The sequence below is a fragment of the Camelus ferus genome, chromosome 9, assembly GCF_009834535.1.
Source record: "Camelus ferus isolate YT-003-E chromosome 9, BCGSAC_Cfer_1.0, whole genome shotgun sequence".
NCBI lineage: Eukaryota > Metazoa > Chordata > Mammalia > Artiodactyla > Camelidae > Camelus > Camelus ferus.
In genome coordinates, this window is record NC_045704.1 from 61,693,664 (window position 1) to 61,709,854 (window position 16,191).

Here is a 16,191-nt window from a genome sequence, read left to right on the forward strand (position 1 = left end):
TTATACATAAGAATCTGACTTATTTAAAGAAATTACTTAACTAGAAAAAGCCAGGTTTTTCCCCCCTATCATCTAATGGAATAGGTATGGGGACTCACAAGAAAATGCAGACTATAGAAAATAAGCTACAGTTTCTTTACACATCTATATAGTAAATGTAAATTTGTGACTCCACTGAACACATTTTTACATATTGACCAAAATTTGTCAGCATACTTGACAACAATTTGGAGCCCATAAGAACAATTGGAGTGAATGAAGAAATGTTTTTAAAATAAGAAAATAGCCAATTCCATTAAAATAAAAGTACAATTACCTACCCTTTGGTCCCACATTTACTCCATCACCTTTAATAGGACTTTGGGGCTGCATTTACCTATCTTCCCACTCTGCCCAGTAAGCAGCTTCAGCATCCCATGTCTAAGCCAGCAGGAGGTACTCTGGATTTCATAACTACAACCATCCATCTTGTTGTCTCCCCCAACATTTTGATAATGCCAAAAATTTCTGTTGTTTGGATTCTCTCTTACTAATTTGAATGAGATTAAGCCTTTTGTTTACTTAAAAAATCCACCGGTCACAGCTTTTGTTTATTTGTTTTTAATCTCCATACATGAAGAAGAGAATAGTACCAATGATGTGCTTCTCATTTCATTAAAAAAAAAATCTATATATGTGTATCAGTGTCCTAGGGTTGTCATAAGAAATTACCACAGGGTGGCTTAGAACAACAGAAACGTAATCTGTCACAATTGTGGAGGGCAGAAGTCTGAAATCAAGGTGTCAGTAGGTCTGACACCCTTTGGAGGCTCTGAGGGAAACCATTCCATCCCTCTCTCCTAGCTTCTGGTGGCTGTAAGCAATTTTTGGCATTCCTTGGCTTGTAGAAATATCACTCCAATCTCTGCTTCCATCTTCACATGACCTTCTTCCCTATGTGTGTCTGTTTGTCTTCTCCTCTTCTGTCACTTTTAAGGACATATGTCATTGGACTTACGGTTCACCATAACCCAGGGTGATCTCATCTCAAGATCCTTTTTGTAATTACAAGTGCAAAGATTCTTTTTCCAAATAAGGTCACATATACAGGTACTGGGAGTGAGGGCTTGGAAATATCTTTTTTTTTTTTTGGAGGGGGACACAATTCAACCCACTACAAAGCATATTTAAACCTTTAGATAATAGGGATGTCAATTTAAATATTATTACCATGCAATAAATTATTAAGACAATCAGTCAAAATGATAGACTTTTTAGATGTTAAAGATTAATTTCATAGGCCACAGCAATAATCTGAATTCTAATTGAGATACAGGGTATCTCAATTAGAATTAACATTTACAAGGAGAGTTTCATGATACAAGCTACTATCTGCTTTTCTGACTTTCTAGGAGAAGACTAAACATTTCTTCTTATCTGGTCGAGATTTCTTTCACCATAATTATGAGGGTCTGTGGTTTTTCAAGGCCAACCTAGAAAGCCATTAGTTATCAGCAACAGGGGAAAAAAAATAGGTCTTAGAGCTCAAAACTTACCAACCACAGAGAAAAGGACAAAGGAGCAAAATAGGGTACTTAATAAATACAGTATGTGACATCTAATGCTTTACATCTATGCTTCCTAACCACAGAGTCTAGGTGTCTATAAAGCTTTGCAATGCAAATTATTGGCAAATTTTTTCAGAGGCATCAAAGGGGTGGCATCAATAAGGTATAGTATAGATGTGTGGACAATGACTCAAGGATGCTGAGAGGGCCCTCAGGGTTAAGTATAGTTGAGTATCTCTGCCCTTGCCTCTGTTGTGGGCCACTGGGACCCTGTACTCTCATAATTCTAGGCAGGGTTTCTCAGATTCAGGGACAAGAATAAACCTGCTACCCTGTCTGTGTAATATGGCTACAGCAATGAGTATGGTACTAGAAGAGGTATCAATAAAATTTCCCAGTCCTTCCCTCACTAGAGTTCATGTAACTGTGGCAAGAATTTTGCCCTGTGGTCAGATTTAGATCATCAGATGATCACTGGGATAAGGCATATACTCTGAGAGAGGCAGAAGTAGAATAGCTGATAGGTCAGTCTAAGAGCTGAGATAAGGTAGGGAGACCCCAAATCACTTCCTGGCCCAAAAAGTAAGGGTGGAATGATAAGGAGGAAATGGAGTCAAGAAACAGAAGCCAGACAGAAATTAGATCGGAATAGAAATGAGTCAGAACCAGCAAAACAGATCTTGGGCAAAATTTGTGAAATTTCAGTGACCAACACTTAAGGTGCCTGAGCTTATTTTACTGGTTTGTTGATGGGTGGAATGTGGAAGTATTGAGATGGCTTGAAGATCAGAACTCACTCCCACTTCTTCTCCCATCTAGAATCCATATTTGTATCTAGCCTTTTTTATTTTCCTTCCAATTAAGAAGCGTGAAATGTCTCTTATTCTAGTCAAGTCCAGCAGCTTCGCCTGTGTTCTTAACCCTACGTCTATCATCCCAAACAATAGTCAACAAAAATTTAAGCAGATACTATGTCCCTTCTCCTGGTTCTCCCTTCTGCAAATGTTCCCCTACTGTCTTGTATTTCTTTCTCCTTCCCCTATAAAGCCTATAAACATGCTCAAGCATTGTTCACAAAAACAGGGAAAAAAAAAAAAGAAACTGTGCCTTATTTCTGTATCCCCTTTTAATTATTACTAGAATCAAAAGATTAGCCAAGGGTTGGAGTTTACTGCTTGCATATGGCCTAAAAAGAGGGGTACAAAAGAATTAAGGGTGCTAGAGAGACAACAGTTCAAAGCACCAACCACAAGAGTCCAGTCTGGCCAGGGAAAAAAATTATACTGCAAGGAAAAAGTTTCACAGATAGGGAGAATAAGTATACATTCAGAAATAGAAGAGCTGGATGAGGTCATAGACAGTAACAGGAGAAAATTTTGCTAGAACTGGATAGACTAAAACAAAGGTTGCAGTCAAAGAGTTAGACATTAAAGCTTTAAATTTCTGATGAGGAACAATTTTTGGTTAATCATTAAGGGTGTGGCCATGGATGGTCAAATAAAACGAATGTCTCCAGAACTGAGGAGGCCAAGGAAGGATAGAACATTAGATGAATTGTCCACATGAACATGAAAGTCACCCAAGTGGAGGGCAAAATATGGAATAATCAAAAAGACTGTAAGCCAACTCCTCAAATCTATGAATAAAGGAAAACACCTAAGTAGAAGGTCATTAATTGACAGCAATATGGAGAGACAGAAGATTCTTCAGCTGGATGACTCAAATAAAGTGGAGGTTTTACACAAGCAAGTAAGAGTAATTGCTTGACAGTGTCATTGGGGAATTAGAATGACCAGCCTTGTTCTCAGCCCTAAATTGGGTGGGGCATAGAAGAATAACTACCCACCACTGAAAAGGCAGTAAGAAGTTGTGGTGTCCTTGAGGGAAAGCTATTAAAGGAGATGACTTGAGGTTGGGAGAAGACTGGTTGGAAGACTGTTGCTTTATCTGGGTGAGAAAGGATGAGAGCCCAACCTACCCAGTAGCAGTGTGAATACAAAGAAGGAAAAATGTTTTAAAAATATAAAAGAGATAGATTGCTTTGGTAATTCATTATGTTTGAAGAATAAGTAGGAAAAATAAAGGATGACTTTCAGAATTTTGGGCAAATGGGTATACAAATGTACTCTTCACTGAAACAAGAAGAGGAGCAGGTTTAGAAGCAAACAAGTTTATACTGTAGAGCACAGGGAAATATATTCAATATCTTGTAGTAACCTATGGTGAAAAAGAAAATGAAAACGAATATATGTATGTTCCTATATAACTGAAGTATTGTGTTGTACACCAGAAATTGACACAACATTGTAAGCTGACTGTACTTCAATTTAAAAAAAAAGATAATGAGTCAGGTTTTAAACCATATTAAGTCTGTGGTTCCTGTAGGTTGTCCCTGTGGAAACATTCCATCAGCAAGCAAATATAAATATCCTAGGCTCATAAAAGAGATTTGGGCTACACAGGTAGATTTGAGAACTACCATCATTGAATTGAAATTAAAGGCAAATAAGTGAAAGAGATCACTTAAGGAGAGTCTTTTTGCTTTGTTTTAATCAATGAATGAAATTTCTTTACCTCTGTGTCTCTGCATTCTTTTTTTTTTTCCCTGTTGGTCAATGGTTCTGATTCATTATTTTTGTTGAACTTTTTCCCCATCTCCCCATCTTGACAGTTATTGAATGTCTCCATGTGCCAGCTGCTGGGAATACAAAGGTAAAAAGCCCAATTCTCCTCCCCATCCCCTTCTCTGAGTTCTCACTACTGCTGTGACACTCTTGCCCCTTTCACCATGTTCCTAATCCTGTCACTACCTTCAATTATTTCTAAGAGTATGAACTCTTTCTCCTATTACAGTATAAACTCCCTAAGGGTGGCAACCTTGTGTCATTCTCTGCTGTATTCTCAGATACTAAACAGTGCCTGATACAAAGAAGGCTCTCCGAAAGTATTTATTAAAGTAATTAATGGAAAAGAACAAAGTTTGACGTACAAGCTTGACAAGGTAAACTCACAAGCCAATATAACAAATAGCACAAAAGTCATTGCTATTCTGGTTAAATTTGTTTTCAATTAATAATTGAATTAAAATAGAAAAAAATAGGCAAGCAGAAAATAACCACTCCATCTCACACCTATTACAATGGCTATTTAAAAAACCCGACAGAATAGCAAATATCTGCAAGGATGTGAAGAAACTGGATGTGGAGAAATTACGCACTGCTGGTGAAAATGTAAAATGGTGCAGCCACTGTGGAAAACAGTTTGGTTATTCCTCAAAATTTTTTAAAATGGAATTACCACACACCTCAGTAATTCCACTTCTGGGTATATACCCAAAAATAAATTTAAAGGAGGAACTCAAACATATTTATACATGTGTTCACCGCAGCATTATTCACAACAGCCAAAAGTGGAAGCAACCCAAGGATCTATCAAAGGATAAATTGATAAACAAAATGTGGAATATATATGTATATGTGGGTGTGTGTATGTGTATATGTATACATATATGTATGTGTGTGTGTGTGTGTGTGTGTGTGTGTGTGTATAATTCAGCCTAAGAAAGGAAGGAAATTATGTACATGGATGAACCTTGAGGACATTATGCCAAATGAAATAAGCCAGTCACAAAAATGACAACTATGATTTATATGATTCCACTTATATGGGGTATCTAAAGTAGTCAAATTCATAGAGACAGAAAGCAGAATAGAGGTTGCCAGGCGCCAAAGGGGAGGAAGGTAGAAAAGGGAGTTAAAGTTTAATGGGTACAGTTTCAATTTTGCAGGATTAAAAAAGTTCTAGAGAGAAATGGTGGTGATGGTTGCACAACAATATGAATGCACTTAATACATTAATACTGAACTGTCCTTTAAAAAATGGTTAACATTGTAAACTTTGTGTATTTTACCACATTTTTTTTAAATTAAAAAAAAAAAAAACAAAAAAACAACGATGACAAAGTAACAATCCACATCAGTCAAAACCAGTAAGGAAAGGAGAAACTCGGAGGAGCCCAGCCATAACTCAACTTGACCACCGGGCCATGGGAACAGGAAACCAAGGGCGTGGCAAGGGCAAGCCTCTCGGGCTTTCACAGGGCGAGGCTACAGGGCGAGGCTGCAAGGCAAGCCGCAGGTTAAAGCGAGTCACTGCCGGCCTAGGCTGCCACTGCGCAAGCGCACATCGCAGCTCCCACCGAGGCGCCTTTTAAACGCACCCGGAAATGACGTCTGTAACACTGAGCCTGGCTCAGGGAGGAGCTGACTGGTTCGTACAGGTGAGCGGTGCTGCGGCTCTGGTCCTGCGGCTGCAATGAGCTGCACCATCGAGAAGATTCTGACAGACGCTAAGACGCTGCTGGAGAGGCTGCGGGAGCACGATGCGGCCGCAGAGTCGCTGGTGGATCAGTCGGCGGCGCTGCACCGAAGGGTGGCCGCTATGCGGGAGGCGGGGACAGCGCTTCCGGACCAGGTCAGGCAGAGGGTAGGGGCCCGTGCCCTCAGGTTCTGGGCACTTGACGGGTGGAGGGTGAGATAAAGTGGGAACTCGGCCCGGAATTTTTCCTTGCTCTTAGAGGGAGGCGGTGAGACCTTTCAGCGGGGTCGGGGCTGAGAAAGCTGCCCTGGAGCTCTGCCTCCTACCTCTTCAGTTGCACCTGCGGCTGTTTTGTTTACGGCGCGATTAGTCTGTCTCTGTTTGTCCAGTATCAAGAGGATGCATCCGATATAAAGGACATGTCCAAATACAAACCTCACATTCTGCTGTCCCAAGAGAATACACAGATTAGAGACTTGCAGCAGGAAAACAGAGGTTAGTCAGGCCTTTTTGTGTAGTTATGATTTTCTACTATCCAGTAATATTTCAGAAGTTCTTGCAAACTGTTCACAAAAGCGCACATGCTATATGTTATTTCCAGGTCAGTACTTTTAACAGGAACGTTATCTTGTGCTGGCCCAGTAAATAACAGTTTGTTACATTACCCTTTTGAAGGTCATCTGTCTGGTTTTGTATAGGCAGCTTATCAAAGAGGTGCTTAGTAGAGTTCAATTACTGCATGACTTATCTAGGTGTCTCCAGATGGAGGCTTGCATAACAAAAGAGTTAATATCTTCCAGGGCTTAAATTCTAGTGTTTAAATATTAATTGAAATAAACATTAAAACTAAGGTTAAAGTTTTTTAATGTTCTTGTACAGGGTGGAAGAACTAAGTTTTATCATCAGGTGTATTTTCTTGGGCTTGATGAATACATTATTATTGACAGTAGCGTGAATAGTTACTTGTATATGGGTTTACAGAGGGCTTTCACGTATATCATCCCATTATATTCCTATGTCTTCATTTTGGTGTAGATAAGCCAGGTATTTATTATAAGGCAGATGAGAAATAGGCTCAGAAAGGTTAAATGATTTGCTTAAGGGTAGTAAGACCGTAACTCAAGAGAACTGAACTTAAATTCATGTCTTCTGATGCCACATCCCATGTTATTTCTACCAGACTATACTGCCTCTGCCTAGAAAGTTATTTTTCACATAGCCTGTAACTATAAAGTTTTGTGGATTTACAACTTTGGATTCATTATATCTCATTGAGTGTCATGAAATTCCAGTTGTTTACGTTTGGATTTCGGAGCTATCTCTCAGATATCACTGCCAAGTTATTTTATTTTTTTGATAGAGCTATGGGTTTCCTTGGAGGAACACCAGGATGCTTTGGAACTCATCATGAGCAAATACCGGAAACAGATGTTACAATTAATGGTTGCTAAAAAAGCAGTGGATGCTGAACCAGTCTTGAAAGCCCACCAGTCTCACTCTGCAGTAAGAATCTTTAATGAATAAATTCAAAATGAACTGAATTAAAATCTTGAAATTGTTTTAGATTCTGTGCATGCTTTTGAAGAAAAGTCAGCTTGTTTTCCTTTCATGTTTATCATATTTGCTGTTGGTTTTTATATAGCTTTGTGAAAATATGAATAGAAAGAAGTGGGTAAGGGACTTATTAGGGCTTTTTGTTTGAGTAAGTCTGAAGTTCCTCCCTCTCTCACCAAGATCTCTTTTCAAGATGTTAATGAATACTTAGTTCTTCCACCAAACAGCATGCCAGTTAGTGTTTAAGGTGCTCAGTAAATACTTGGGTGATTATTATCATACATTTCACTAAATTGTAAGCTCCTTTGTTGTAAAGAGCATGAATTCATCTTTAATCCCTAACATAGTACCTGGTACATAGCAGGCTGTCTCTAACCTTTATTAAACTGAACTACATAGCATCATACTGTGTTGTTAGGAGAGAGAGGTATAGTTTAAAAAAAAAATACATGACATAGTTTCTAAGTTTTGGTTGCTTATGATTTAATTTGGGAGACCCAGTAATTGTTCTTAAGTTTGTAGAGTGCTTCACAGTTGTCATTGTGCATTTACATGTACTATATCATTTAATCCTGGATTAATAGATTGACACCTCACTATTTGCTACAGTAGGACTTATGAAAGATAAGTTTCATTTTAGCTTCCATTGAAAACATTTTACTGACTTTAACTAAAGTCATAGGGTACAGGGATATTTCAGATATGTGAATGGCTTTCATCTGGATGAGAAACTTTATTATCTGTAGTCTGGAGGAGAAAACTTGAACCTTGAAGGAGACAGTTTAGCTCATGTGAGAAACTTGCTAAGAGATATGTCCAAAGATTGAATAAGGTATCTTAGAATGTGGTAAGCTTCCTACCAATGAAAGTATTCAAATTTAAATTCAACTGCCATTTAAATATTGTCTGGGTGAAAACCAGGAATCCTAACTGCTAGACCATGTTGGGGAGGACTAGAGATACTGTCCAACATCCAATGGGTGGCTATATTTTTTGAAAACAAATTACCTATGAATATCACAAGATAACTTTATTACGGCTTTACATCTGAGGACTTGGATTACAGTGAAACTCCTGTGTAACCTCGGTAGCATAGACAAAATGAACTTATAACATCGTAATGCACATGTTCTCATGAACTTTCTATCTGTAAAAAAAAAAAGAACAAAAAAAAAATTTTCACCTATCTTCACAGGAAATTGAGAGTCAGATTGACAGAATCTGTGAAATGGGAGAAGTGATGAGGAAAGCTGTTCAGATGGATGATGACCAGTTTTGTAAGATTCAAGAAAAACTAGCTCAGTTAGAGGTAAGATTGTTTCTACTTTAGGTTCACAATATCTTAGGGAGTTTTCATAGAGTCTGAAAGGTACGCCATTGCTATCCTATCACTGCAATATATTGATGTTTTCTGTGTGCTCTAATTTAAAATTAAAACACATCCTCCATGCCCTTTTCAAGAAAGGAAATGTAATCAGCAGCAAACAGTGAAAATGTGAACTATGTATTGGCTAGAAATTGAGGTATTATATCAAGAGGGTAGAGAGGGTGGAAGGGACAGATTACATGTGAGCTAAAATCCTCATCTGCCATAAAAGAAACTCAAATAGATAATGTCTAAACTTGATGATCAGGAAATAGCAGTGCAGGGCACATTATTTAGAATTATGGAAATACCAAAAGAAATAGATAAAAATATTAGAAGTGGTTGCCTTTAGGAAACAAAGTCCAAGAGACTGCTATTTTATAAACCTTATAGTCTTGATTTTTTAAAAGCTATTTTCATGTAATATTTTGATTAAAATGGGAATAATTTACAAAGAAAGGCCTAGGGTGTTAGTGTGCCCCTACAATTATTAAGGAAAACCATTACAGTAGATCATTTGAATGTTCCTTATTACAAGATGCTGTCGTGGGCCATTTGAGAAATACCAGAGAGAAAGAGATAGGGCCCCTCCTCAGAGTCTAGTGAAAGGCATAAGACTAGTACTTTTTTGGTATCAAATGGTATATAAGTGCTAGGAGAGAGATACAGAGTATTAAGGGAAGCACTTTATATGACACAGATATAATGACCATGGGCTCTAACTCTTGGTGGAACCTGAAAATACTCTGGTTTACCAGAATTTCCTGCAGAGAGGATGAACAGTGCAAGCTGCCCTGTGTGGAAATCAAAAGGAGTGGCAAATCAAGTAGGATTTTGGAGTTAGTTAAAATGATAGAATGACATTGTCAACACCACCCCTAATTTACCTCAGTTACGGAAACAGCCCAAAAGACATGCAGGACAAAGTTTACTTAATAGTTTAAGTGGAAGAAACCTGGGCATCAGATTGAGACCCTAGCATTACCACATCCAAGTTGTCTGAGTTTGGACAAGTTTTTGAACTTTTGTGAGCCCCAGTGTCCTCATCTCAGTGTCCACATCTCAGTGTCCAGTGTCCTCACTGGAGAGTATGGATGTAGGCAATGGTACCTACCCTACACATGGTTATGAGATAAGATATGGAAGACAGCGACGTGGTACCTGGCTGTGTGTCCAATAATTCTTCCCTTTCCTTCCTTTCTCCAACTGTAGGACATTGGAGAGAATATTGAGGAGAGTGAAACTATTAGGAATTTGAAAGATAGAAGAAACAATAGTAAAACTTGTGGGAACCATGAAGAGTTTGACAAGCAGTGAAATTTCTCAAGTGGAGAGGGACCTTGTTTTTTGCTTTGTAGACCTAATCCACAGCATATAGAAATTACTCAGTAAATGCTTCTTAAATGAATAAATAAGTATTTTAGGAAATTCTCAGTTCTTCTGTTTCTTTAAGCCTTTTAAAATTAAAATAATATGCTTTCTGTTTCTGGCCCAGAACAATGTGTTCTGATGCAATTTGACAGTCAAAATAACTGAAATGAACATATACTTTTTTTTTCCAGCTTGAAAATAAGGAACTTCGAGAATTATTGTCCATCAGCAGTGAGTCTCTTCACATTAGGAAGGAAAACTCAGTGGACACAGCTTCCCAAGCCATCAAATAATTCAACTTCTGAATGACCGCTGGAGATTGCTTATCAAGGAAGGAACTTACCTCTCTATTCAAATATCGTCCATTCACTCTCTTGCCTCACACTTGATTTAGTGTTGATTAAATGTATCAAGTGGTAGGTTAGAATTCTCAGTCAAAAGTAGCTGTCCTCAAAAACAGTTTTTGGGTGTGTTTGTGAAAATACAGAATTTCACCATTCCTTTCTCTAAGAGACTACTTTTAATTTTCATTTCTGGGACCTCGGTTTATATAAACTGTTTTCAATTCATTTTTGTCCTTTCATATCTCTGAAACTTGGAGCATTTTATTATAAGCCAGCAATTTTATTTTATATAGGCTTGTAAATTGCAATTCTAAAAAATTTTAAAAAGATATTAGCTTTTAAAATCTATTTGGCATAAACTTGGATTGTTTTTTTTTTTTTCTATTTGAGAAAAATAATACAATTCCACAGAAGGAGATTGCCAGATTCTCTAACTTGTCATGTCATTCACCTTTTATGAAGTTTTAAGTCTCTCTGGTGCTAAGAGTTGGCACTTTATGGCCTAGTGCCTTTACTCTTAATTTGAGAGAACCTATTACTAGTCCCCAGGAAACATACTTGAAAATAAGTCAACTGTTTTTTTCTAGTGGTAGTGTAATCATTGTATTGTTCAAAGAATGCTGAGAAATTTGTTCTCTGTGTGTATGTGTACACGTGCTATTAGTTCAGATGCTAAAAGTAGCTTTTATTTATTCTGTTTGATATTAATAGTCCATTTTTCAGTTTTGTCCTACTAGGAAATCTTCAACGTGGGTAGTTTATCCAGTGTGAAGTACATATAATGGGTTTATTCACATCATAGTTCTTAGGTACTACATACTATAATTTAATTTATACATAACTTCTGTTTTATAATTAAGAACTATCACTTACTTGGATGTCTTTCATTACTAGTACTAGTAGTTGGCTTTCTTTTTAGGTCCAATTTTCACCAGGAAGCAAAGTTTTATCACCTGATTAGAGTTATTACAGTCATAGTGCTGTGCAGACAACAAAACGATGTTGAGATTCAAATTCTAAATGGTCAGCTAGGCTCACTTATGAACTCATTCCCCCATCTCAGTTTAGTCACATTTCAAATTTACAAATTACTTCATGTAATACTATCAATCTAGGTTTGCCCAGAAGTAATTGAAATAATGAATGCTAAATCTGTCAATGTTTTCCAATAACACCAAGTACTACTCTGCATGGGAGAGACAAATCGTTAGAGTTTTTTGTTAGTGCCTTGTGTGGTGTAAACTTCCTTTTGTACTGCCATAAAGAACTCCAGTCAAAACAACAAAATGTGTCCAAGATATCCTAAAAGCATCTGATCCCAGTGAAACTAGTGGACTTTGCCTGAATTAATTGGTATATGTCATTTTAGAATTTGTCAAATTTCTATTCAAAGCTCTGCAAAATACTTCCACCCCACATGTGGGCATTTTTTTTAATCTCACTTCCCAAGAGTAAGTAAACTTTTAGTCTAGCCATTTGCCTTGACGTATATAACCTAAGTGCCACTGTATGTCCCACAATTCCATTCAGGAGGCAGGTACCCTATGCCATTTGTCAGCTGCCATGGTCAGTTTTCAGTGAAAATGATAAAGTAATCAAATGGCCCACTAAAGTGTAACATATGTCCCTTTTTCTACTTTATGTTCCTTCAGAGTTGTTTGTAAAGTTCTTTACATTTCAGGTATCAGGATAATCTATATGTTGACTTTTCTCCCTGGCAAATCAAAAGCTCTCAGCACCCTACATAATATAAATTCTAGCTGGTGTTAATGCTATGAAAATAGTATGTAGTTAGAAAATAGAAGAGAAGAAGGAATGTTCTTGACTTTGAGTGGGTATTAAAGTTTCTTTTGCAGTGGATGATGGAACCTGACTGGTTTGCAAAATTTTAATACAAACTTATTTTTTTTTAATAAAAATCTCATTTTGAGAATATCAGCTAATTTTATTCAGTAATGAGTCTAATTACTAGGAAGTGCAAAGGTTTATTTTTCACTTATATGGCAACCTGTTAAGTAGACAAGGGTTTTCATAAATACTTTGTAATTAGCACAATGTAGTCAGCAGTATAACTCTACCAGTAGTTGTTCCTGAAATGGCTTTAGAGATTTCCTCATGATTAGAAGTCATTAATTATATGATTATAAGCCAAATTATAAAATTAAAAGTTTAGAAGTATCTTAAAAAAATGCTTAAATATTATCAATATTTACCTTTATTACTTTATATTAATACATTATGCATAATTTGATTCAGACATTGAAGGTCTATTTCAGTGTTCCTCAAATGTGGCTCGCTGTCCTACTGAAATGGAAATTTGGGAATGGAACCTAGGAATTTGTATTTTAATAATCATCCTAGATAACTTCTAAGGACACATTTGGAATTACAAATTTAAAAAAGGAGGGGGAGACGTTGACTGTTTTTGAAGAAAAATCTGGTAGAGGAGGCAAATAATGTGATAAATTCAATACAAGGATGTATAGAGTAGAGGAGGGACTATTTACAACTTGAGAATCCAGTAGAGACAAAAATGGGTAGGTGAACTAGAAAGCGTGGTGCTTTCTAGTTATTATGTAACCCCTATTTCAACTGTACCTCATTTTACAGATACTCAGGTGCAAGGAGGTTATGTTATTTTTCCAAACTGAAACCAAGATTTAAACCCAGATAGACTTTTAAACATTCTTAACCATTGAGATTCCTTTAAATGCCAAATACTGTTCAGAGTTTAGGTGGTTCTTGATTAGCAAAATCTTTATGAATACTGCAAAAGAAACGCTGCAGCCCATATATTAGAAAATATCATGAATTTAATAAATGGAGTCTTAACTAATGAGACCAAATTGTCATCTGTTTCTGGAATGGTGTAGCTGAGAGTATGTATGCATGCAACTGAAAGGAACAATACTTAATCAGTGGTCCTTAACTATGTACAGGAAAGGGTGCAGTTCTGCCTTTCAAATCTGCCTTCTTAGCATGTTCTTCTTCATCCTTCATGCTATTTTCTTGTGGTTGTAAGAAGGCTGCTACTGTGCCAGATGATGAAGCAGGAAAAAAAAGGGGGGAGAAGGGTAGGGAATGGCCTATGCCAGCTACATGTATTCCCTTTTATGAGGAAAAGCAAAGCTTTCCCAGAAATTCCAGATTTCTCCTTGTCCTATTTGCCTGACCTGTTAAATGGTCACTTCTAGCAGCAAAGGAGGCAGGGTATATAGTTGCCCCAAATAAAATCAGTATTCTATTAGCAAAGAGGAAAGAGTATTGAGAAAGCAACTAACAATGTCTGACACAAGTCTTCTTGCATTGCATAGTTTTTTAACAAGAGTAAGCATTAGCTGAAGGAGTCTGTTGATACTGAGTGGCCAAGGAAGGGGCTGTGGAAGACATTCCGCATCTGCCATTTCATTGCTTCTTGGCTGCCCAGTATTCTAACTCTTACCCTATATTTAGGGAATCCCTCACCTAATGAGACAGAGCCTTCCTCTCTCCTAAAAAAAATCTGAAAGTGTAAGATACTTGTTTTCCCAGCCTCCTTTGCAGCCAGGAAAGCTACCTCTGACTTAAACCTAAAAGTCAGTGATACAAAGAAGCAGGGAACTGCAGAATTCTTTGAGTAAAGGCCATGACACAACACTGGCAACTACATCTAGCTCCACAGAAGAGCAGCAAAAGTGGCTTAATGACAACACTGCATCCAGTGTCAGGTGAAAGCTGCAGTGTTTGCCCAACAGTGGACACAGTGGAATCTTCACTGAAGCAATTATCTGAAATGATTAGAGGCTTTGTAGCCTCTTCTGGTATTTTGTCTGTCCTGAAGATCCTGAGGATTACTTATTAGCCTTTAATAAAATCACTTTTTGTTAAATTAACCTGAATGGCCTATAATTAAGAACACTTATTGATAAAATAAGCATCATTTAAAAAGCAACCATACAAATACAAATTTTGTCTACATTTTATGCATAATTTGGCACATATTTTAATTAATTTTTGACACAAAGGATAAATGTGATGTGCAAATAAGTTACCAAGCATAATAATTATTCATCACCTAATTTAAGAATCAGAACATTACCCATACTTCACATTTATGTATTTGAGCTCCTCTCCTCTCTCCCTACCCCTCTGCTCTCTCTTTTTCATAGTTTTATCACATGTAAAAAGGCCTAAAATATGTATGTAACCCTAAAGGGACATTTTTTAGTTGTTCCTTTTTGAGCTCTATGAAAATGGTATCAGACTGTAAAGTAGTCTCTTGCGATTTGATTTTTTCCCGCTCGTTATGTTTCTGAGATTCATTTTGTTGTATGTAGTTGTCATTTGTTTTCATTGTACAAGATTTCATCTTGTAACTACAATATATTGTTAAAGGATACATACATATAAAATAATAAAAATATACATTTTAAAAATCCTTGCTAATATCTGACTCTTAATTTTTAATTCTCCCTCCATCTACCTCATTGATACTAGAAATATTTCACTGTAAGCAGTCATATTTCATATTCTGCTGTTTGCAGTTGTCTCATGGCAACTTTCAAAGTGAATTAAGGAGTATTATCTGCTAATCTTCATAGTGGAAAGCAGGTGATGCTTTTTCTTTTGTCACTCTCCAAGAATGCTAAAGAGGAGGTAGAACCTTCGGGGCTTCAATGAACTACAATTCACTCAACATTTCATCTAGCCTCCTAGAAATGGAATTCTGTATGTTATTGATCCTAAGATTCATTTTTTTAATTGACATATAGTCAATTTACAATATTGCGTTAATTTCTGGTATACAACACAGTGATTCAGTTATACATATATATAGTCCTTTTCCTATTGTTTTTCAAAGTATTGAATATAATTCCCCATGCTAAACAGTAGGACCTTGTTGTTTATCAATTCTATATATAGTAGTTAGTATTTGCAAATCCTGAACTCTTGATTTATCCCTCCCCACCCCCTTTCTCCCCTGCTAAGATTCATTTTTATTTCATATTTCAGCGTCTCTGAAATTGGGATATGTCTTACACATCTCGGGGTTGTGGTGTGGTTGATTCCAAGCATAAGCAAAATTGATTTGCATTCCTGGTGGCATGACTGGACAAAGGCAAGCTCCCGATATTTTGGTCAACAAGCTAAAGACTATCTGAGAAAGGAATGGGGGCTTAGCAGTTTTCTGTGAACTTCCCATTAACACTTCTTACAAAATCAAGCGTGCCAGCCTAAGAACTTAGAGTATGGCTGTATTAGTTTCCTGTTGCAAATCACCACAAATTCAGCAGTTTAAAGTAACACCTCCACTTACTATCTTTATGGTTCTATAAGTCAGAAGTCCATGCAGGGCTGAACTGGGTTCTCTGCTGAGGATTTCACAGGCTGAAATCAAAGTGTCACCTGAAGCTAGCATCTCATCTAAGGCTCTGGGCCCTCTCCCAAGCCCATGTGGTTGCTGACACAATTCATTTCCTTGCAAGTGTAGAACTCACAGGCCTTCAAGGCCTGTTTTCAAGGCCAACAGATCATCTCTTTCACTTCCCATGTCTCCCACCTCTAGACTCCCTTTTAAGAGCTCACCTGACTAAGTTAGGCCCACACCCAATAAGCTCCCTCTTGATTAACCCAACTGATTAAATATCTTATTTACATCTGCAGTGATTCCTGTTGCCATAAAGGGGAACAGATAAAACCAAATTGAGGGATG

The 16,191-nt window shown here is 37.2% G+C and overlaps 1 protein-coding gene across 1 annotated transcript; it reads left to right on the top strand.

Annotated features, from left to right (window-relative positions):
* Positions 1-5,685: 5,685 nt before the first annotated feature.
* SIKE1 (suppressor of IKBKE 1) lies at positions 5,686-14,914 on the top strand. The gene is made up of 5 exons (XM_006193167.3): positions 5,686-6,020; positions 6,254-6,359; positions 7,225-7,367; positions 8,614-8,727; positions 10,347-14,914. Exons 1-5 carry the CDS (start codon positions 5,862-5,864, stop codon positions 10,446-10,448), a joined length of 624 nt encoding a protein of 207 aa, XP_006193229.1. The 5' UTR covers positions 5,686-5,861; the 3' UTR covers positions 10,449-14,914.
* Positions 14,915-16,191: the final 1,277 nt, after the last annotated feature.